The following is a 24082-nucleotide window of genomic DNA, read 5'->3' as shown; positions in this document are numbered from 1 at the left end:
TTAAAGAAATATAAAAGTGTAAACTAAACACAGACAAGCAACTTACGGTGTACACTGTGGCTTTTCCTACTCTAGAGCTTTCCTGAACTCATTATGACTGATAAAGCTTCTCTTGCCAATCCATCTTAATTTCTACTTCAAAATTTAAACCAGGAGGCAACAGATTTGTTTCCTTTGAAACAAATTATTGCCAAGGTGGAATCTCAGGGTTCAGGACCCAGCTCTCAGATGCGCCTACAAACTTCCAATAATTTTGGTTTTTTTCTCCAGAATCTAGCTAGTTATTGACAATAGCTCACTTTGCTCATTGCACTCCTCTATTTTTCTCCTATCTATTCTGTCTTATATTACTCAGTTTCATCAAAGCCATCTGAATATACAAAATTTTCCATTTCTACCAATTTTAATAATTTGTTAGTATTTATAAGCAAACACATAGTACATCTGTTAGAAATTCAGTGATTCTGGGACTGGCGTTGTGGCACAGCAGGTTCTACCACTACTTCTGACGCCTCGCTGCTAATAAACCTGGAAGAGCGTGTGGGATGGCCCAAGTGCTTGGGCTTCAGCAGCCATGTGCTAGACCCACAAGAAGCTGCAGGCTCCTGGCTTTGGCCTGGTACAGCCCTGGCTGTTGTGGCCATTTGGAGAATGAACCAGCAGAAGGAAGATCTGCCTGCACTGCCCTGCTCCCGCCACCGCCCCATGACTCTCCTTTCAAACAAATAACAATAAATCTTTAAAAAAATTGATTCTTGCCTAAGTTAAAAAAGGAGCCCTTAGCAGTCTTCATATACTGAGTACATAATAGTAGACTTAACATATATATATGTATATATCCATATAAATCATTTTCCTTCTAAGAAGAAAGGGAAAATGCTGACTTTGTATACCTAAAAATATTAATTTTACTGACTTTTCTCTATGAAAGCAGAAAGCATCATGTTTTTCATCCTGTTAGTACAGAGCTACACGCCTCACATCCTCCACAGAAAGAAGAGCATCTGCCTTTAGTAAACTCTTAACCGTATAAACCTCTGCTTCCATTTCAAAAAGGTTAACACATGTGCGTTCAAGATATCTCACAGGGCCAGAGCTGCAGACAACGGCATCCTATATGTGTGGCAGCTGGAGTTCTGGCTGCTCCACTTCTGAGCCAGCTCCCTCCTAATATCCCTGGGAAAGCAGCAAAGATGGCCAAAGTATTTGGCCTCCTGTACCCATGTGGGAGACCCAAAGAAACTCCTGGGTCCTGGTTTTGGATGGGCTTAGTTCTGCCTGCTGCAGTTATTGGGGGAGTGAACCAGTGGATGAAGATCTCTCCCTGTCTCTGCCTCTAACTCTGCCTTTCAAATTAAAAAAGGGTATCTCACTTAGAAAAAAAAAGAGATCCCATAAAGCAAAAAATGATCATACCACATTTGGAATCATAACCTCATAACCTAGTCTAGTATTACACTCAATACCAGTCAATAATACAAAACTCAGTATTTCTGCTATGTAAACTATAGAGAAAAACACTGAATTAAACTTCAATTCTACTGGCAGAACCTCCTCCCCTGTCTGACAGAAATGGATCACAGGTGTGTTCAGAGTCTTGGGACTAGATTCTCTGGAACTGGCATCTTAAGCTTTCAGTGGCTTCAACAGTTCCATGAGTAGTACTTTTTATGATTGCTATTATGTTACACACATGAAGTCACAACCTATTTGGGCCTCAGTTTTCTATAAAAATCTATGCATTAATCCCTGTCAAGCCACCAAAGTTCCTGAAATAGAAGGCTTCACCACTGAGAAAGTTAACACCCAATGGAGTCTCAAGAAATTAAAATCAGAACTACCATGTGACCCAGGGAGTACTTTACCGGGTATATACACAAAAGAATGTAATCAGCACCTTCTAAATAAATCTGGGTTCGGGACCTGTGCTGTGGTAAAACAGGTAAAGCTGCAACCTACAGTGTCAGCATCCCATATGGGCGCCAGCTCGAGTCCTGGCTGCTGCACTTCCAATCCAGCTCCTTGCTAATGCACCTGGGAAAGAAAGCAAAAGATGGGCCAACTGTTTGGGCCCCTGCATCCATGTGGAAGACCTGAAGAAGCTCCTGACTTCGGTTTGGCCCAGCCCCAGCAGCTGTGGTCATTTAGGGAGTGAACCAGAGGATGGAAGATATCTCTCTCTCTGTATCTCTGCTTTTGCCTCTCTGTAACTCTGCCTTTCAAATAAATAAATAAAATCTTAGGAAAAAAAATAGAATCCTAGAAGATATGTGTATTCTGATGTTCATCTGCAAAATATGGAAACTGAAGTGTCTGTTAACAGATGACTGTAGCATGCATGTGTGTGTACATACACACACAGAAAAAAATATTCAGCCTTAAAGGAGATCTTACCGTCTGCACAATATGATTAAACATTATACTAAATGATAGGGCTGGCCCTGTGGCGTAGCAGATAAAGCCGCTGCCTGCAGTGCCAGCACTGGGGTGCCGGTTCTAGTCCTGGCTGCTCCACTTCCAATCCAGCTCTCTGCTGTGGCCTGGGAAAGCAGTAGAAGATGGCCCAAGTCCTTGGGCCCCTTCACCCATGTGGGAGACCTGGAAGAAGCTCCTGGCTCCTGGCTTCAGATCGGCGCAGCTCCAGCCATTGCAGCCAACTGGGGAGTGAACCAGCGGATGGAAGACCTCTCTCTCTCTCTCTCTGCCTCTCCTCCTCTCTCTGTGTAACTCTTTCATAAGATAAATAAATAAATAAAAACCACATTATACTAAGCGAAACAAGCCAAAGAAATAAAAATACTATATGATTTCAAAAATATACAGAGGTAGAGAGTAGAATGGTGTCATCAGGGGTGACGATGAGGGGAGTGGGGAGATGTAAATCAAAAGGTACAAAGTTACATAACATGAATAAATCTAGAAATCTGATGTATAACACACAAGGATTACAGTCAACAGTGTTGTAAAAAATAAATTAAAAGTAACTATGGAAAAAATGGAGTGGTAAGCAGAGCTCACAGGAAAACAAATAAAAGTCTTTAAAAAATATATTTATATTTACTAGAATAAAGATGAAAATGGAAATACAATGAGAGGGGCCAGCACTGTAGTGCAGCAAGTTAAAGCTCCAGCCTGCAGGTGCTGGTTTGAGTCCTGGCTGCTGTACTTCTGATCCAGCTCCCTGCTAATACACCTGGGAAAGCAGCAGAAGATGGCCCAAGTCTTTGGGCCCCTGCACCCACACATAAGCTTCTGGCTCCTGGCTTTGGATCAGCTCAGCTCCGGCCATTGCGGCCATTCAGGGCATGAATCCCAGCAGATAGAAGACCTCTCTCTGCCTCTGCCTCTCTGCCTTTCAAATAAATAAATAAATCTTTAAAAAAAAAAAAAAAAAAAGGCAACTGACAGTGATGATTTAAAAAAAAAAAGCAAAGAGGCTTTTTTATTAATAAGGACAAATTAAACAATTTTCTCAATTCAATACAAACTAGGTCATCTTTTATATTCTAAAAGTTAAACTGTCAGTTATGGCTTTATTGTATCTATCAGTCAATAAGCATATTGGGAAGGGACTTCAGAAGGAGCTTTCTCCACCTTTTTCATCAAGGCATAAAATACCTGTTTTGTTAGGAAAATTGTCCTTACAGTTGGCTTAGAAACACCTCAAACCTTACTTAGTACTCAGGATTTGCTCACTGCATAGAGATCAAAGCCTAGGGGTCAGAGCATTGTGGCAGAGAGGGTTAAGTCACTTCTTGAGACACTGGCATCCTGCATCAGAGTCTGGTACAAGTCTTGGTTACTCCATGCTTACAATGCAGCTTCCTGCTAATGCTGTGGCAGAAGACAGCCCACAAGCCCCTGAAGCCTATATGGGAGATCTGAATAGAGTTCCTGGATCTTGGATTCAGCATAGCCTAGCCTTGGCTGTTACACACATTTGTGGAATGAGGAACAAATGAAAAATACCTGTCTTTCCCACTCTTGTATTATTCTGCCCTTTTTTTTTTTTTTTTTTTTTTCCCTGACAGGCAGAGTGGACAGTGAGAGAGAGAGAGAGAGAGAGAAGGTCTTCCTTTTGCTGTTGGTTCACCCTCCAATGGCCGCTGCGGCCAGTGCACCGCAGCCGGAACACCGCGCTGATCCGAAGGCAGGAGCCAGGTGCTTCTCCTAGTCTCCCATAGGGTGCAGGGCCCAAGCACTTGGGCCATCCTCCACTGCACTCCCTAGCCACAGCAGAGAGCTGGCCTGGAAGAGGGGCAACCGGTACAGAATCCAGCACCCCGACCAGGACTAGAACCCAGTGTGCCGGCACCGCAGGTGGAGGATTAGCCTAGTGAGCCATGGCGCTGGCTATTCTGCCTTTCAAATAAATAAATCATTCTTTGAAAAAAAAAAAAAAAAAAAAAAAAAAAAAGGCTGGGTACAACTTAAGTCCCAGCTACTCGGGAAGAAGCTGAGGCAGGAGGATCATTGTCTAGGTGTTCTGGCTGTACTGTATTCACACTAATCTGGCATCAATATGCGGACCTCCCAGGAGACTGAAGAATACAGAAAGCTTTTAGAGTAAGTTTGTTTGGTCCTCAAAATTGTTTACTTTCTGGGGTCGGTGCTGTGCTACAGCAGGTTAAACCATGGCCTGCAGGACCAGCATCCCATATAGGCACCGGTTTGAGTCCCAGCTCCCTGGGGAAGGCAGTGCAGGATGGCCCAAGTCTTCACACCCCTGCACCCAGGTGGGAGACCTGGAAGAAGCTCCTGCCTTCAGTCTGCGAAGATCTTGCTCTTTCTCTGTCTCTTCCTTTCTCTGTAATTCTGCCTTTCAAATAAAATAAATAAATAAAATCTAGCTGAAGATGAGACGTTAATGCCTACCAGTCATTATATTATATAGGCCATGGAGCACTTTAAATTTCATCAATCTTGGCCGGCACCGCTGCTCACTAGGCTAATCCTCTGCCTGCGGCGCCGGCACACTGGGTTCTAGTCCTGGTCGGGGTGCTGGATTCTGTACCGGTTGCCCCTCTTCCAGGCCAGCTCTCTGCTGTGGCGTGGGAAGGCAGTGGAGGATGGCCCAAGTGCTTGGGCCCTGCACCCACAAGGGAGACCAGGAGAAGCACCTGGCTCCTGGCTTCGGATCAGCGAGATGTGCCGGCTGCAGCGCCATTGAAGGGTGAACCAACAGCAAAAGGAAGACCTTTCTCTCTCTCTCTCTCACTGTGCACTCTGCCTGTCAAAAAAGAAAATTTTTTTTTTGATTGATCTCTGTATCTCACCATAAACTTTTCAACACTTAACTCATCTACTGTTTCACTGAGATACTCATATTTTAAAAAGACATTCTAATTAACTACTCAAACATTCAAATACTCATGCTCTGAAAAAATTTTAAATTTTTCAAAGCTTAAGTCACAGGTAAAAACTTGAAACAACTTCATTATGCAACTCATTACACTGGTCTGCGTTTTAATTTAATGAATCCTGAATCCATTGCCACAAATAAAAACTAACTGTATTAATCTAAGAAAGCTGGTCAAAATTTATATTATGTTACAAAAAAAAAATCTTTTATTAAAAATAGGTTTGCCACTGCGTGACCTCAGTATTACTAGGTGTTATTCAGCTGGAAAGGGAAATAGTTGTGAGAAGAAATGTTCACTAAGACAGAACTCTACAGGGGGTACTACAGCCTAATTGCTGATGCTCAGGCTGAAGACTAGCAGCCTGACTCTAACCAAGTTCCTTAGTCACATTAGCCACATCTCATTCCAAACACTTGACAGTCACAGGTGGCTACACATGTTGTTTTTATAGACTCCATAATATGTAGGTGCTTCAACAAGTTCATGGAATGTGGGATTACAAGTTTAGGGACAGGATCTTAACGTTGTGGTTGAGACACCTGCATCCCTTATCAGAGTGTCTGTCCCAGGGTCAGTTCTGCTCCTGTTTCCAGCTTCCCACTAATGCACATCTCAGGAGACAGCAGGTGACGGCTCAAGCAGTTGGGACCCTGACTCCCACATGAGAGACTTAGATTGAGCTCCCGGCTTCCAGCTTTGAACCAGAGCGACCCCAGCCGTTATACGAATCTGGAGCATGAACCATGGATGGGAGACAACTGTCTTTCAAATAAATTTAAAAATTTTTAAAAGATGTTTGTTACCAAAAAATTGTGAAATTTATGCATAGCTTTTTCATAGTATACATTTTTAGCTTTCTGCAGGCTTTTCGTATGCATGGATTTCAAAATTTTAACCAAAATTCAAAGTTACTTTGTGAAACTGGCTAATCCTAAAGAAAGTCTAGGTGAATCAGTGCAAGTTATGTCAGTTTCTTGGTTTTGACAAATGTACCACAGTAATGTAAGATGTTAACAGTGGGGGAAACTGAGTGAAGTGCATATGACAAATCTCTATACCATCTTTCCAACTTTTCTGCAAATGTAAAATCATTCTAAATTTAAGTTTAGTAAAAACACTGAGGAGATAAACCTGCCTCTTGAGTCTCCAGTTTGTAAGTTCCAAACGCTGTGAATTTCAAACCATAAACACCACATAAGCATATACACAGCATACACAAGAAAAACCCATTTCTGTGAATCAGAAAAAGTACAGCCATTCATGAAGGTGAGTGCCATCAAAAGAAGGATGAAATGAGTGAAGCAGCTGGCAAAACAACAATCTATGAAGAGACTCCATCTACTCAGTCTAACACGCTCAGACTTGTGGGAAATCTAAGAACAAGACCCAAACATACTCATGTTGTATGTGAAGATATAAAATGATTTACATGTGGACAGGATGTAAAGGGTAGGTACTCAGATCACGTTGGAGAAATACCCATGCATCAGGCAGGCGTCTACGACAATACAATCAAGTGCCCAAATCCTAAGAAATTGCTAAGGGGGAGATCAATGCAGTTTGAGCAATCCGCTGGATGAATTCTAAGGTACAGAAAAGCTGAAAGGCATACTAAAGACATCCCTGGCTGAGACATCGGACAAAAAGGAAAAAGGCATGAACACGAAAGAGCCAAGAGTGCTCTAAAATGCACAAGGGAGTGATGGAACCACGTTGCTTACATCATGGTGGGTTCAGATTACACAGGGTCTTGAAAGCTGAGCAGGAGTTTGGCCTTCAAACTGGAACAACTAGGGACAACTTAACATTCCTATGCAGGGCAGTACTGTGAGGAAAGCAGAGTTAGGGAGCTAATATGGCAACACTCCGGTCTGTATTCCACGTCCCTGTTAACTGTATTAGACGTCCAGATTCAAAGCCACAATCTCACCTTGAATTCCTCTTCTGATCGCACCAGCTGCCAATCCCATCAATTATCCCTCACATCTGTCACTCATTCACACCTATGGAAAAGACCTCAGTTTAAGCTCTTATTATGCTCTCTAATCCTTCTCTTCCCCATCTGATGATCTTGCTTCTATTGGTGACAGCAGGTACTCCTGATCAAGATGCTGCGAAGACAGTTTTAACCGTGACACTCTGAAGGCAAACACCTCTGCTGGCTCTCCACTCCCTCAGCAGCATGAAGCCCAGTGGTCTCCCTGCCTCCAGGCCTACATTCTGTCACCTCCTCACGGCACTCTTCTCTGCTCAAGACAAATGCTGCATACTCACAGTCCCTGATCTTGTCCACGTGTCTCCTCTTCCCGGAATGCCTTTCTTCTCTTAAGCTTTGTCTTTTTCATCTCTACTCATATTTCAACACTCCATGTACAGTGGTTAACTGCTTAAAAAAAAACCCACAACTGCCACTGAGTATTTAATGCTCTAGGCATAGCAACACCATTGCATGTAACACCACACTACTTCTCTACGCCTTGAATTATGCTGACGCCTCTGCCATTTCATCTTTTAGGACTCCCAGTCTCAAGGAGGTCTTTCTTAACCCCTATGTTAAGCTAATAATCAATCCTCTGGACTTCAAGACAACTTCAGACTTCAGCCAAATCACGTTTACACTGTACAGGGTTGGAGTGTGTCCTCGCATTGCCACGCTGGTTCCAGTGAAATATAAGCAATGCCTGATCTTATTCATTCAGTACAACCACACCCAATGCTACTTTGATGTTGACCTCAAGTAAAGACAGTATCATGAGTGCATGCAACAAACAAATGCAGGCATCACACTCTTGACATAGCCAAAGAAAACAAACTTCAGAGCCCTCTAAAAGCCTGATGTCTCTCATTGCCAGGTAGTCAGCTCCTGGGATGAAGAACTCCTGATACGGAACCGAAGAGAAATTAGGCTTTCTGTTTACTTCTCACACTGAAGTCTCTCGTTGGGGATGTATTGGGTGATGTTCAACCTGGAGCAATGTCCTAACTGATAATACAAAGATGGATGTCACTGTCTACTTCAAGAAGATGTGGGGGACAATATATAGAGAACTAGGAGAGCAGCAGCAGAACCTACAAGGGATGCTGTGGGTCACGCAGTAGCCCCACACAAGACGACTTGCAGGTAGAAGACTGAAGGAAAGGTTCATGTGCACAAAGACTCAAAACAAGGGGTGCATTAGGAAGTGGTGTTTACCCTAGGAGACAAGTTTTAAGCAGGTCTTGAGGCACCACATTGTGAACGTGGTATTATATACCACAGTAAACCGTAACAACCCAAAGATGACTCCAAGGTGCTGTCACTGAAGAAACTGTTCCCACCCTGTTTCCTTCATGCTCTTCTCTCTCCCATCCTGGAGGTGAATAAAAATGCATATAAACAAACTTGCTTTAATGAAAAAAAGAATAAAAAGTAGCTTGAAACAACGTACCTTTGATTTTTTGTTCAGTGGCCTAAAATAAAACAAACAAACAAAAAACAATGTAAATATGAAACTGAAAGAAATGGATTGTTATGATAAAATGCTCAAATATTTCTATTATACAAGCCATATACTTTTATTAAATAAAGAATCTGTCATTTAGATGGACTGCAAAGGAAAAGACAGGCAAAGAAAGCATGCTTTTCCCACAGATGTGCCCCATTTCCTTGATACTATGCTTTATTAATAAAAAGTTTTTGCAGTGTTTCTTTATACACAAATCATAGTAGACATTATATGACTAAATTAGCTTTTTAAATGGGGGCTACACATTTCTATTCAATTTTAAAATGATTTTTATATAACTATCACCTTTATATTTAATGGACTTAATAAGCTTTGCATGTTTAAGTAAGTTAAAAAATTGATACAAGTGATAACAGATGAATTAAGTCTTCTGTAAGAAAAGCTGCATAGATCATTTTGGCCAAGCTAGTAATAAGTTTAACTCGTGGAGCAGTTAAAGTTGCTATGGCTAAACATGGTCAACTTTTAAATATTTATGAGTGGGAAAAACTTTGAAACTAAAATTACTCCTGACACATCTGAGAATTCACAAAAACGACTGTGACCAGGGCTGGAGGTCAGTGGGATTGTCTCAAGGCAACTAAGCTCCAACTTCCAAAGGAAAAATCGATCCCTTGATCAAGACCAACTGTATAGGAGTCCTGAAAAACAGATACAATTGGGAAGGAGGGAGGGCAGACTGAATAATTAGTAACTGAATAACCAGTAATTGTTTCTAAATGAAGAAAAAGCTTCCCTTAACTGTGATATGGCATAACTGACTTTGCTTAGTCATGTACAAATTAGGTCACCAAAAATATCATTTTAAATTATATCAATATACACACGTATGGTAAGAACTATAGTAATCACTCTAATAGTGAAGTCACATCAAATATGAATCTTTCCCCTGAGAGCCAGAGAGTCCATTCAGGGACTGAAGTGCTGTACCAAGGATTAGGGCACCAGTGATGGACTAAATAATGGACATCTATCTCTTACTCTATGAATCAAAATTTCTTGAAAAAAATTAAGAGAACAATGTCAAGAGACAGTCAATTAACTTGACAACAATTTATTTCTGGGAGAAATCATTGCCAAAGAATTACTATAAAATTATTTGGCACATTGAAAATCTCTTTTTAAAAACCTGTTGACCTCTTTCAGAGTTTACATCCACTGAAACTAAGTTTCAGTGTATAGAAGCCACAGCCATATTATTAAAACCCAAGGTGTAAAATAATGCTCTTCTAGGTATTACAAAAAGGACATCCACACAGCTCCTTAGGAAAAACAACTCCATGCTACTTGAGAACGGTCAACCTCACTCACTATTCTGTCATCTACAATGGCACCAAAGGAAATCCCACAGTTCTGTTTGCCCTCAGAACACCAAATATAATGAAGGGATTTTTAAGTACCAGAGCTCCCAACTGATTAGAAGGAAGGGGAAATGACAGAGTCCCATTTCTTTAACGCAGGTTTCTGGGGCTGGTCTGGGAATCTAGTGCCTTACTCAAATTATTAAAAATGGAATATTCCAAGTGGAACTGTCTGTACTGTCCGAAATGGCAGTCACTAGCAACATACGCCTACTGAAATGTGGCTAGAGTGGATTGAGATGTGCAACTACCATTTCTAACCTTCAATATTTTTAAAATATAATGTAACTCATGAATAATACTTTATATTGATTACATGTTAAAATAGTAGCATTTTTCCTTATATTGAGTTCTATAAATTACATTAATATTATCCTCAACTACTACTTCTTTTTACTTTTAAATGATCTTACGATTTAAACCCTCTGGGTCTTAGTTTCCTATTCCTCCAAATGGAGAAAATAACTGTCCTGCTCACCTTGCAGGGTTATTATGAGTCAAGTAAAATTAAATTGAAAGATATATTTTGAGAAAAACTATACACTGTTCAAATGTGATCTCTCATTGTAGATCTTGCACAAGAGAAGAGGTTCTGACACATTTAGAAGCAAAATGTTTTCCATTTTAAATGTTTTCCTTAAATCTGAGTTGTGGCTCCACAAGCAATGATCACAGTTGCTACAACTGTGAGCCGCAAGTGGCAGACGGAGAGCACGGAGTTTGCTTTGTTTCCATAAGGCTCTGCACTGCTTGGCCCAACTCTCAAGATCTCCAAGCATCCTTCAGTGGTTATCAAGTTAATGAAACCAGACTTCCTAGTTTTGAATCCTAGTCTACCACTTACACTGTGAGACCTTGCTCAAGTTAATTAACTTCTCCAAACCTTGACTGCCTCATCTATAAAACAGAGGCCCCCCCCCCAAAAAAAAAAAAAGCAAACACCCACAACCCTCAGAATTGTCATGAGATGAAAGGAATGTAACTGGTTTCAAGACTTAGGACAGCACCCTAGCAGACAGAAAAGCACCCAATAGATCTTGGCTCCTGCAGTCACCCTGGCCATGTGAAGCTTTGCCTCGGTCCTTTCTCTCACATTTGGAAATATGCTGACTGCACACTCACTCCCAGTTCCCAGGATTGTTTTTTCTTTTGTGTTTTCGCCTAATTCTAGGAATAAAGAATTAATCTAGTTCAGTTCACTTATTTTAAGTGGGATAATTAGTACTCAGAGAACTTTCCTATGATTTAGCTAGCAGCATCCAGTCTAGAATCCAGGTCTGCTGAATAAAATGAATTTCAAAAAATGAGAAAAAGAAAAGGTGAAAGTGTACATTTAACTGCCCTAGATGAGTGCACAGCTTCAGGCCTGGTCATGTTGCTCCCAAGGTTCCTGAGAAAATTTATTAAGTAAGATAGCTGAATATGATCCCCAAGGTGAATGCAGTTGGAAATTTTCTATAACCCGAATCTCCTTTAAACATAAAATTCAGTACTTTAAATAAAAAAACTATAAAAATCCTTTCACCTTTAACACAGTAACAACAACAACAAAAATCCATGAGTGTTGAAACATTCTAACACCAAATGATTCCAATTTATACTGCTGCTTTCCCACAGCCCTCCACGTTATATGCTTTCTAGAAACTACAATTCCACATTTAAAGGTCACACACAATTATCCTTCTATAATTAACACATTTCTCAACACCCTTTTTCCCTTATTACCCTTCCCTTAAGATTCCTTTAAGGGGCTAGTGCTGCTGACGTAACAGGTAAACCACGGCCTGCAGCGCCGGCATCCCATACGGGCACCAGTTGAGCCCCAGCTGCTCCTCTTCCAATCCAGCTCTCTGCTATGGCCTGGGAAAGCAGAAGATGGCGTGGGAGACTCAGAGGAACCTCCTGGCTTTGGCTAGGTGCAGCTCTAGCCGTTGCGGCCAATTGGGTAATGAACTAGCAGATGGAAGACCTCTTTCTCTCTCTCTGCCTTACCTTCTCTCTGTAACTCTTTCAATTGTATAAATAAATAAATCTTAAAAAAAAAAAAAAAAGTCCTTCAAGAAAGTTTTTCTTTAAAAAATGAAACCTGGACAGAAATCTGTGGCAACCTACTGCTACTATGGTTGTCCTTCCCTCCCTTAAGGTATGGAAACCATGTTCCCACACCCTAAGCCCCAGAATCAGAAGACAGCTAAATAGCTTGATCCCTGGATGTGAAACAGCATTATACACAGTTTTTTATGAAAATGGCTCTCAAAAAAAATTAAAGTCATCCTGTCATTAATTAATGGAGATATTAATAATGGATTAATTAGAGAACGATTGAAGGTGAAGTATAATAAAATTTACCTAGTTTTTATGCAAAATTTCCTTATAGGAGAAACAATATTTAAAGTTATATTTAAGTGATAAAATAAGAAAAACGATCAAGGCCGGTGCCGCGGCTCAATAGGCTAATAATCCTCCGCCTGCGGCGCTGGCACACCGGGCTCTAGACCTGATCGGGGCACCGGATTCTGTCCTGGTTGCTCCTCTTTCAGGCCTCTCTGCTGTGGCCAGGGAGTGCAGTGGAGGATGGCCCAAGTCCTTGGGCCCTGCACCCACATGGGAGACCAGAGGAAGCACCTGGCTCCTGGCTTCGGATCAGCGAGATGTGCCAGCCGCAGCGGCCATTGGAGGGTGAACCAACGGCAAAAAGGAAGACCTTTCTCTCTGTCTCTCTCTCTCTCTCACTCACTGTCCACTCTGCCTGTCAAAAAAAAAAAATTAAAAAAAGAAAAAGAAAAACTATCAGTAAAAATATTTTAGTGAGCCTTGTTGGTGTCTGTTTAAATTACCTTAAACAACCAAAGTGATTACTAGAGACTGCTAGAATCTATGTATTTCTGTTTCATGGCATAGGTACCTATTTTATGCCCTATTTAAAAAATTATCATTGCATATTATTTCCCAACTTTAAAGTTCATCTTTAGATGGTGAAATCTAAAGTAATGTTCTGTATCAAGAGGATAAAACCATGGGACAGGTTTCAGAAAAGCAGTGGGTGGAGGAGCTAGTATATTTCAACTCTTATTCCTAATGCTGCCACCATCATGAAAGCAAGGTTAGATAGCCACTTAACTCATTCTGATGCTTAGCTTCCTTACACTGAAAATGAATAGCTTAGAACAGATAATATATTCAGTCTTTTTCAGAAATGAAACTACACAGATCACATAAAAGATAATCTGTTATTGCCATAGTGAGTTTATGCTCCAATATTTTTACAAAGGGGTCTGATTAGCTGACTCATGAAGATGCCTGATGCCTGCCTGGACACCCCTGCCGGCCTCTACCACAGACCAAAGACAATCTTGAAGAAACCTGTCTTCAGAGTCCTCCAATTCAGTCTCTCATATGGAATGTGCCCACTTGGAAGTTTCTTTTTTTATTAAAAAACTATTTGTTAAAGCTATGGAAATACCAGCTATCCTCACTTCACCAACAGGTTGTATTCAAATTCACCTGTAAGCTGGTTTTGAAATTTTGGAGTTCAGTCTTACTTACAGTGGCAGCTTAAGCTATCAAATTTAACATGTATTCAAAGCCTAAAACTTTCACTTATGAGGGTCAGCATTGTCGCATAGCAGGTTAAGCCTTCACCCGTGACACCAGCATCCCGTATGGGCACCAGTTCGAGACCAAGCTGCTACACTTCCGATCCAGCCCCCTGCTAATTGCCTGGAAAAGCAGCAGAAGATGGCCCAAAGACTGCACCCATGTGGGAGACCCAGAAGCAGCTCTGGTCTCCTGGCTTTGGCCTTGCCCAGATGTGGCCGTTGGGGCCATTTGGAAAGTAAACCAGCAGACGGAAGCTCTGTCTGGGTCTCCTCTCTCTGCAACTCTGCCTTTCAAGGAAATAAAAAATAAATCTTTAAAAAAAACTTTCATTTTTATTAGTGGGTACATATTACTACGTGTCTATGGATAAGTAGGAATATCCTGTCAGTGCTGAAGATCTGGCAAAAGAAGGAAAAACTATCTCTAAGCCTCTAATGACAGGTCTAGCAGGACATGATGGCAATGAGACTACAAGCATGGGGGTGAGGCAAGACCACGAGGCGCTGTCACTTCGGATTTGGTGAGAAGCTGAATGGTGCAATAATCACCACGTACCAGAGGCATATTTATAAGCAGGCACACATAAGGGACCACCTATACTGACTTGGTGACTCACAGATTTGATTACAAAATAATATAAAGATGAACTTAGACAAGTAGAACCATTATCTGTGTATGTTAACTTGAAAAAATTATTCTTATAAAAATATATCTAAGGGGCCGATGCTATGGTGTAGCAAGTAAAGCTGCAGCCTGCAGTGCTGGCCTCCCGTATGGGTGCTGGTTCAAGTCCCAGGGGCTGCTCCACTTCTGGTCCCCTGCTGTGCCTGGGAAAGCAGTGTAAGACCTGTAGGAAGCTCCTGCATCTTGGCTTTGGCCTGGCTGTTGCGGCCATTTGAGGAGTGAACCAGCAGATGGAAGATCTTGGTCTGTCTCTAACTCTGCTTTTCAAATAAATAAATCTTCCTAAAAAATATGTACATGAAAATTATTCTAGTGACCCCTTCCCTTCTTAGAATTTCCTTGGTAAATAGTGTAAATTTCAAATAAATTCACATATATACTGCCTTTGTCCTCTTCTCCAGCCATTTCATATACATTCTGTCTTAGCAGCTACATCCTGAACTCTTTTAAATGTAGAGGCCAACAGGCCTAATGCAACACTCAGATGCTTGCCAAACTACGGATTCTACATATACTTTACCCAAGCACCCCCCCATAAACCTTAGAAGTTTCTGAGAAGCTCCTTGCATTAGCTAAGTAGCCTTCAAACTATGTTAGCCCTACAGAAAACACAACTTTTTTTTTTTTTTTTTTTTTGACAGGTAGAGTGGACAGTGAGAGAGAGAGACAGAGAGAAAGGTCTTCCTTTGCCATTGGTTCACCCTCCAATGGCCGCTGCGGTAGCGCGCTGCGGCCGGCGCACCGCGCTGATCCGATGGCAGGAGCCAGGTGCTTCTCCTGGTCTCCCATGGGGTGCAGGGCCCAAGGACTTGGGCCATCCTCCACTGCACTCCCTGGCCACAGCAGAGAGCTGGCCTGGAAGAGGGGCAACCGGGACAGGATCGGTGCCCCGACCGGGACTAGAACCCGGTGTGCCGGCGTCGCAAGGCGGAGGATTAGCCTAGTGAGCCGCGGCGCCGGCCAAAACACAACTTTTTCTTATCAAATCCTGAGCAAGAACTGACCAGACTACAAAGACCATTCTACATAAATTGACCTGTAGCAGAGGCCCAAGGCATCAGTCAATGCCCAAACTCTATAGCAGAAGCCTCTGGTAACTGAGACATATACCTAGGCACCCCTACCCCCAGTCATCCAAGAACAACCAAAAGGCAGGTAGATGACTAGGGTCACCTGTCACCTCCTTTCATCTCGTACTCTCCAAGATGCTCTGTGCTCCACTCTTTGCCTTAATAATTGCTGATACCCTAGGCTCAGCACATGCAAAACTGAGTTATGAGTTCCCCTTTCTTTGTGTCCCCTAACACAACTAACTCCCAAAACATTACTTAGTCACTCAATCTGTAACCTAAGTGCCAATCTAGGTTATTCTCCCTTAGTATCCTTTGGATAATGTCTCTGGGTTATTCACATGGTCCCTTCACTGGTCTCTGGTATCAACTCCTTCCAATCCAACTCCACAATTTTCCAAAAATTCTGAAATACAAATCTTTTATGTCACTCTACTAAAACACCTTCAGCATCTTCCCCAAAGGCTAAAGCTCCCAAGAAACCGACAGCGATCACCAACCATTCCTGTCTCATCTGTTGATAGTTCTACTCTCGGTTCTACTCTCTCCTGCTAACCTCCAATCAAAGCCCACACTTTATCATATACAGATTATGAGTGCTTACTTCTGAATTCACTCTGCTTGAGTCCTTTTCTACTCTGTTCCTTACTCACATGAGTAATTTCTGTTCTAAAAAACTTTCCCTTGAGTCAGTGCTGTAGCACAGTGGGTTATGCCCCACCCTGCATTGCCTGTATCCCATATGGGAACCGGTTGAGTGGCAGCTGCTCCACTTCCAATCCAGCTTCCTGATGATGTGCCTGGGAAAGCAGCAGAAGATGGCCCAGGTCCCTGGGCCCCTGCACCATGTGGAAGACCCACAAGCAGCTCCTGGCTTCAGTCTGGCATAGCCCTGGCCATTGCGGCCGTTTGAGAAGTGAACCAGAGGATAAAAGATCTCTGTGTTTCTCCTTCTTTCTCTCTCTCTAAATCCACTTTTCAAACAAATAAATAAATATTAAAAAAAAAAAAAAATTGCCCTGTCTCTGTCCAATCTCGGGCACCAGGCAGTGCTTCAACAACTTCCACAAAACAAACAGTTCCCTTATCCTATTTCTGTACGCAGCGGTTTTCCCTATGGAACAGTCTGGAGACAAGTGGTCTATACAATACCCAGCTCCAAGCACAGTGCTGGGCACAAAAAAGGCACATATTAAAACTTAATTTTCATTACAGTAGAGAAACTGAATACTAATTTCACTGGGTCTTTCAGAACATTTTAAGGTCTCTGAAACCTTGATGCACAAGGAGATGAGCATAAAGTTTAGTTAACTGCCATCAGCCTTTAGCATTAACAGTTTGTAAAAAAGTTTTATTATACACAGCCTATTTTTGTCTTGAGTTGCTTTAGTTAATTTCTTATAATGTATTGGTTAAAATTCTTTTGCAGAAAATAATGTCTTGGGCATAATTTATAGTATCCTAAAGTACAGATTTTAAAAAATCAGTCCAGGTTCTAAATAAAAAGGGAATTGATACTTTATTCCTTATTATATCTATCATTTCCTTTAATACTATACACCTGTATTACTTTATTTTCTATTATGCATATTATGTTTTCTTATGTACTTTAATCTTCAATTTATAAAACTTATGGAAACTAAGGCCCAGAGAGGCTAAATAAAATGTAAAGCCACGCTATGCTATGTGCTATGTGGGAGAGTGAAGTTTCAAAGCCTCTCCATATGACTAAAGAGTCCATGCTCCTCCCACTTAGGACACATGTTGAAACACCTAGGAGTAGGTAACTTGAAAGATAAAGACCTATATAATGTACTTACCTTTGAAAAATTTACAAGATTAAATAACTATGCATTAAATTGTATACACGTTTAAAGCTACTTCATATGCATATTCAAACATTAAGTATTACAATTATTCTCTAGTGAAGTTAAAACACTGAATCAAATACTTTTGAAAAATCCAGTAATTTCTTAAATCTATGTTTAAATCACTTAACATAAATATTTCATATACATACTACCTTCTTTTGAGCAGCTTCCTTCTTTTTCTTGTCGTCTTTTTTCTTTTTCTTTTCTTCCATCAACTGTTCTTCTTCTTGCACTAAATCCCTGAACCACACAGTTGCAATTAACTTTCCCAAAATATATTAAGAAATAAAAATAATGTTGCATAAAAGTTCATTTTTACATGTTAGAAAACATGGCAAATTGTTCTTTCATCATTCGTTGAAATAAAAACACAACTTGCAAACTAAATCTATATAGCCACTATACAGTACAATTCACTTTTATCAGTAGCACAGCTTTTATTTTAATAATGTCGTATCAAGGAATATGGCCTGAAATAGCAATAGTACATTGGGAAATCAGCAGTTTCCTCCAATTCTAGAATGTAAACACTCTAAGTTGGAGTTACCTTGCTATTGGTCCCAATGATCAACCAGTAGCTAATGGCAGTGTCTGGGACCTCCCACAATCCTCTCCTGCCTAGGCATTTAGGGGCACCTTTGGATTGATTTCCTTGCTCTACATAGCTTTAGAAATATTTTTAAAACATAAGCTATTTGTAAATAAGTGACTTTCATTTCAGCATTACAATAATTCCATATTCCACAAAACACTCCCAACTGGCTTATCTATTCTCAGGAAACAATCAATAATATCAGCCTCTTTAAATTTTCTTAAATCTCAAATGCTCAAATTTGTCAACAGAACCTTTGCTTCAGGATTTCAAAATGACAAACTGAGCAAATGTGTCTGCCTCCTTCCCCCTCTACCTCATGGAAATTCATGAAAAAAGGCACAAACTATTCAGAGCTGATGAATGAACAAGAGCAAAGGAGGCCACAACCAAGAATGAACACAAGAGAATCCTAACTGGATGCTCTGGCTCATCCTTTTTCCGGGAGCTCTAGAGAGGCGCCACGATCAGAGCATGGGGAGCAGAAACAGACACAAGGTGGAGAGTGCCCACGAAACAGGAAGGCCAGTTCCTCCTCCCTTCCCACTCATTTCCCATGCCTGTGCCCACAGAGCTACAGTCAGCAGCAGCTGCTTGAGTCCAGCCTAAAACCAAAAAAAAAAAAAAAAATACTCTCCAAAGAAACTAAACCATACAAAGCAGACTGATAGTTCCCTGCAATGCATTTGGTTGCTCCAGAACAAAATCCGTCTTATTAGAGGCTACAGTCACTCCCTCAATGACATTCTAAAATGAAGCCTATCAATCAACAACCTTCACAAACACACAGCTCTGCATCACCCCTTCCTCTCACAGTTAAGATATAACAGACATGTCTACAACACAGGACACACCGGTAAGGAAACCTGTGCAGAAGTACAGAAAACGCACTCCAGCTACCTTCGTTAATTATCTTAGAATCCACAACCTAGAAGTTGATTCATAATACTGACATAAAAAAATCATGATATACAAAAATCATGAAGAACACACACACACACACACACACTCACTCTCTCTCTCACTCACTCTCTCTCTCACACACACACACACACACACACACACAGTACCTAACCTTGTCCTAAGGAAGCTGTCCAGAGGGGACAAAATAATCATCAAGCAGACACAGAGAGAGGTTTGGGAATCTGAACTAGACATTTATGAAAGTGCAAATCATTTATCAAGACTGAAATGCAAATGGCAGTGGGGATGAAGCAGAAGGTCAAATGAGAAAGATAGGCAAGCAAATAAAAGACTGGGAAGGAATGCTGTATGTGCACTGCAATGAGATTAAACAAAACTGAAGCTGGCTTTGCTGATGGAAGAGATTGAGAGGAGAGGCAGGTAGACGCTGAAAACTAAAATGAATGACATTATGAATAACAAATGCTAATTTAGTATATAATTGCTAAAACTAAATGTTGGGAAGAAAAGTATAACTGTTGCTATATTTCACTGTCATTTTGTTGCAAGTACAACTGACATGTGCCTAATGGAATAGTGTTCATGCCAACTGGAACCATGACTCATTCATATTCTGTTTGAGGGAGGTTAAGAGTGAACAAGTTCATTCATATTACAATCCTAGGAAAGCCAAGGATCTAGATAACCTACAGCAGCAGATACAATTAGTGAACAAAGCCAATTAAGCTATACATTGTCACATTATCTGACCCAAGATATGCAGAACTCAAAGGTGAAGGCTGATTACTAGCTCTAAATACTTAACTTTCTTCAGCCTCAGTCTCTTCCTATTTTTAAACTGAGGATAGTGCAGGCATTTAGATAGCATTTATGATGCCCATGTCCCACATCAGAGTGCCTGGGCTCAATGCCTGACTCTGGTTCTCCAGACTCCAGCTTCCTGATAAAGGAGACGCTGGGAAAGTAGTTGGGTTCTTATCACTTAAGTGAGACCTAGACTGAGTACATTGATGCTGGCTTTGGTCCAGCTGGGACTGCAGGCACCGGGGGAGTGAATCAGAGAATGGGGGCTCACTCTCTCTCTACCTCTTTCTCCCAAATATAATTCTTCCTTATCTTTATTGAGAGAGAAGAAAGAGAATGATTTTTCCATCTGCTGGTTCACTCTCCAAACGGCTGCAATGGCCAGGGCTGGGCCAGGCTGAAGCCAGGAGCCAGGAGCGTCTTCCCCAGGCCATTAGCAGGGAGCTGGGTCATTAAGTGGGAACAGTCAGGACTTGAACCAGCACCCATATTGGATGCCGGCAGTGTCACGGCGCCAGTCCTACAAATATAATTTCTTAATGAGAGATAAATGACCATATTCCGAAGTACTTAAAAAAAAACTCTGTGGAAAATGTGCATTAAAAAAACTATGTATGGGCGCTGGTGCCATGGCTTAGTGGGTAAAGCCTCCACCTGCAGTGCAGGCATCCCATATGGGTGCCAGTTCAAGTTCCGGCTGCTTTACTTCCGATCCAACTTTCTGCTATGGCCTGGAAAGCAGAAGATGGCCAAGTCCTTGGGCCCCTGCACCCATGTGGGAGACTTGGAGGAAGCTCCTGGATCCTGGCTCTGGATCGGCGCAACTCCAGCCATTGCAGCCAATTGGGTAGTGAACTAGCAGATGGAAGACCTCTCTCCCTCTCCTTCTCCTTCTCTCTCTGTGTAACTCTTTCAAATAAATAAATACATCTTTTTTGTAAAAAAAAAAAAATGTATGGATATCAAGCTTCTCTTAATTCTATTCCCTAGAGACTTTTGGAAGTACTGTTGGTATATCTACTTCACTGTATTTTTACAATGACTGGATGAGGAGTGTTTACCTAACACAATACTTCTAGTATGCACTCAAACTCCTCATCACGAATTCATCCCACCAGTTCTCAGTGGCACCTAAGACCACCTTTACCCTACTTACGTTAGGGTGGTACAGGCACTCACGCAGAAACACCGGCATCTTCAGCGCTTACTTACCACGTTCTCCTGTGATTTGCAGACCTGTCCTTTCCTGAACTTCCGTATCACCACATTCTACTCCACAAGATGCTGCCTAACTATTTGGAATGTGTGCCTTCCTCAAACTGCACTTTAAAGGCTTTTTAATGAGGGTAGCAAGGGCCTTCCTACCCGTAAATATTCTTAGTATTTAAAAGATGAACCACATTTTCTCTCAAAGAAATATTTTAATATGAGCATATATTGTTAAGCATACGGAAAAGTGTTCTACTCTTCAACACCATTATCACAGCCAACTATGCTTCTCCCACATCTCCTCCCCCAGAAAGCCAACTGGGAAAAACATGAAAATGCCACCTGTGCCCAAACACTCCTCTTCTAGGATTTAAATCCTAGTAAAGACTCATTTAAGATGCTTCTCTACACCATGCTATCTCCCAAAGTAAGTATCAGCACTCTTTTCAGAAGTCACAGAGAGGGGCGGGTATTTGGTATAGCAGTTAAGATGCTGCTTGGAGGAGGGCAGCGATGTAATGTAGAGGAGTAAGCCATTGCTTGTGATGCCCACATCTGATATGGGCTCCAGTTCAAGGTCTGGCTGCTTCACCTCCAATCCAGCTCCCTGCTAGTGCACCTGGGAAAGCAGCAGAGATGGGCCAAGTGCTTGGGCTCTGCCACACATGTGAGAGATCCAACTGGAGCCAGGGTCCAGGTGCCTGGCTTCAGCCTGGCCCAGTCCTAGCCATTGCAGCAATGTGGGGAGTGAACCAGTGGATAGAAGACTGGTCTCTCTCTCTCTTTTCTGCCTTTCCCTGTATCTCTATAACTCTGCCTTTCAAATAAATCCTTAAAAAAAAAAAAAAAAAAAAAAAGCTGCTTCGGATGCCTATGATCACAGGTTGCCCCATTATAAACCTCTCACAAACATTCACAAAATAAAAAAATACTGAAGTTGGGGCTGGCACTGTGGCGTAGCAGGTAAAGCCACCACTTGCAGTGCTGGCATCCATATAGGTGCGGGTTTGAGTCTTGGCTCCACCTCTGACCCAGCTCTCTGCTAATGCACCTGGGAAAGCAGCGGAGGATGACCAAAGTCCTGGGGTCCCTACACCCATGTGGAGATCTGGAAGAAGCTCCAGGCTCCTGGCTTTGGATCTTTCACTGCTTTCTCGGGCACATTGGCAGGGAGCTGGATCAGAAATGCAGCAAGCAGGATATGAATGGCTGCCATGTGGGATGCAGACATCACAGCCTGCAGCTTAACCTGATGCACCACAACACAGGTCCCTGAAGTTGGCTCTCTTAAAGATCACCACTGTTTAGGCCTCTGGCCAGTTTTGAGTCCTGGCTCCTCTGCTTCTGATCCAGCTTCCTGTTAATGTGCACCCTGGGAGACAGCAGGTGATGGCTCAAGTGCTTAGATCCCCACTACTCACGTGGGAGACCTGGACAGAGTTCTGGACTCTTGGCTTCAGTTTTCCCCAGCCGTAGTTACTGTGGATATTTGGAGAGTGAACCAGCAGGTGGAAGATCTCTGTCTCTCCTGCCTTTTAGATAAGATGAAAATTAAAAAAAATTTTAAAAAGCCACACAGAAGAAATTCTTTTCCTTTACATAGGTTAAGTGATCAACCTTATTTATAGCACATCTTTCCCTAAAAGCATATGCCTACACAACTTTTATTTCAACCGAATGGACTGCAGAAACCACAATGTAATAAAGTTCCAAGAACACTGGTGTGTAATTAGGTGCAAAAACAGCAAAACCTCCAAGAATGACAAAGACTGAACAGCTACTGGTTTCAACAATAGAGACCCAGATAGTGGTGATCTTTGAGAGCAACTTCAGTGTTTTTTATTTTGTTAACGTTTGTGGGTGAGCCAGGTGAAAGAAACAAGCACAGCTAGTGAACAGCTGCGAGATCCCCCTTTTAAAAAATTCAAGTTTTTTAAAAAAGAGAAAAATGGGGAGGCTAACTAGAAAGCTATCAGAAATGAACAAAGGTTTCTGTCTTTAAAAATCATGAAAAATGCAAACTATCCTGGGGCAGTGTTGTGGTATAGCGGGTTAAGCTGCTGCCAGGGATGGCCAGATTTCGTATCAGAGTCCCTGGGATCCAACCCGCCCTCATCTCCTGATACATTTTAGTGCTAACGCACTTGGGAGGTAGCAGATGACCTAAGTGTGTGCATTCCTGCCTATGTGGGAAACCCATATGAGAGATCCTTAGGCCAGGTCTAGCCACGGCTGTTGCAGGCATTTGGGGAGTGAACCAGTAGATGGAAGATATCTCGTCTCACTCAGCCTTTCAAATAAAGAAATACAAACTTTTTAAAAAAAATTCAACTATATATATATATGCATATATATATATATACATACATACACACACATACACACATTTATAATTGCTGGATTTTATTTTATAAAGGAAAATTAAAAGCCAAAATAAAAAGAACATTTCTTACTAGTTTTACTGGCAAAATTTTTTTCAAGTGCAATAATATTCAGTGTTAGAAAAAAAGAAAATGGGGGCCGGTGCTGTGGTGCAGTGGGTTAAGGCCCTGGCCTAAAGCGCCGGCATCCCATATGGCTGCCAGTTCTAGTCCCGGCTACTCCTCTTCTGATACAGCTCTCTGCTGTGGCCTGGGAAAGCAGTGGAAGATGGCCCAAGTCCTTGGGTCCTTGCACCCATGTGGGAGACCCGGAGGAAGCTCCTGACTCTTGGCTCCTGGCTTCGGATAGGCGCAGCTCCAGCCATTGTGGCCAGCTGGGGAGTGACCCAGCGGATGGAAGACCTCTCTCTGTCTCTACCTCTCTCTGTAACTATGTTTCAAATAGATAAAATAAATCTTAAAAAATAAATAAATAAAATGAAGAAAGAACTCTTACATTGTTGGTGAGAATGAAAACTACCAAAACCTTTTAGAAAGTATAATGGTAATAGCTGTAACAATTTAAGTTACACAGACTCTACCCAGCCACACACATCATTCTTTAGAATGTATCATACAGCAATAAAGCACTAGTACACAAGGGTATATACATAAGGAAGTTCACGTCAAGGTTTACAAGAGTTGAAAAGTTAAAAAAGTCCATCAATAAACAAATAG

The 24082-nt window shown here is 41.7% G+C and overlaps 1 protein-coding gene across 4 annotated transcripts in view; it reads right to left on the bottom strand.

Moving 5' to 3' along the window:
* TNRC6A (trinucleotide repeat containing adaptor 6A) overlaps positions 1-24082 on the bottom strand; it is a 104076-nt gene that overhangs the window by 59803 nt on the left and 20191 nt on the right. For 3 of the 4 annotated variants that reach the window (XM_062179821.1, XM_062179822.1, XM_062179824.1), the window contains exons 3-4: positions 17608-17695; positions 8792-8813 (exon numbers count right to left, since the gene is read on the bottom strand). In XM_062179821.1, the coding sequence (XP_062035805.1) occupies positions 8792-8813; positions 17608-17695 (110 nt within the window). Of the gene's footprint in view, positions 1-8791; positions 8814-17607; positions 17696-22405; positions 22517-24082 lie in introns of all 4 variants that reach the window. The other variant, XM_062179823.1, reaches the window with a different exon arrangement.

Source organism: Lepus europaeus, chromosome 21 (genome assembly GCF_033115175.1).
Source record: "Lepus europaeus isolate LE1 chromosome 21, mLepTim1.pri, whole genome shotgun sequence".
In the NCBI taxonomy this organism is placed as follows: domain Eukaryota; kingdom Metazoa; phylum Chordata; class Mammalia; order Lagomorpha; family Leporidae; genus Lepus; species Lepus europaeus.
This window is presented reverse-complemented; position numbering and strand designations above follow the sequence as displayed.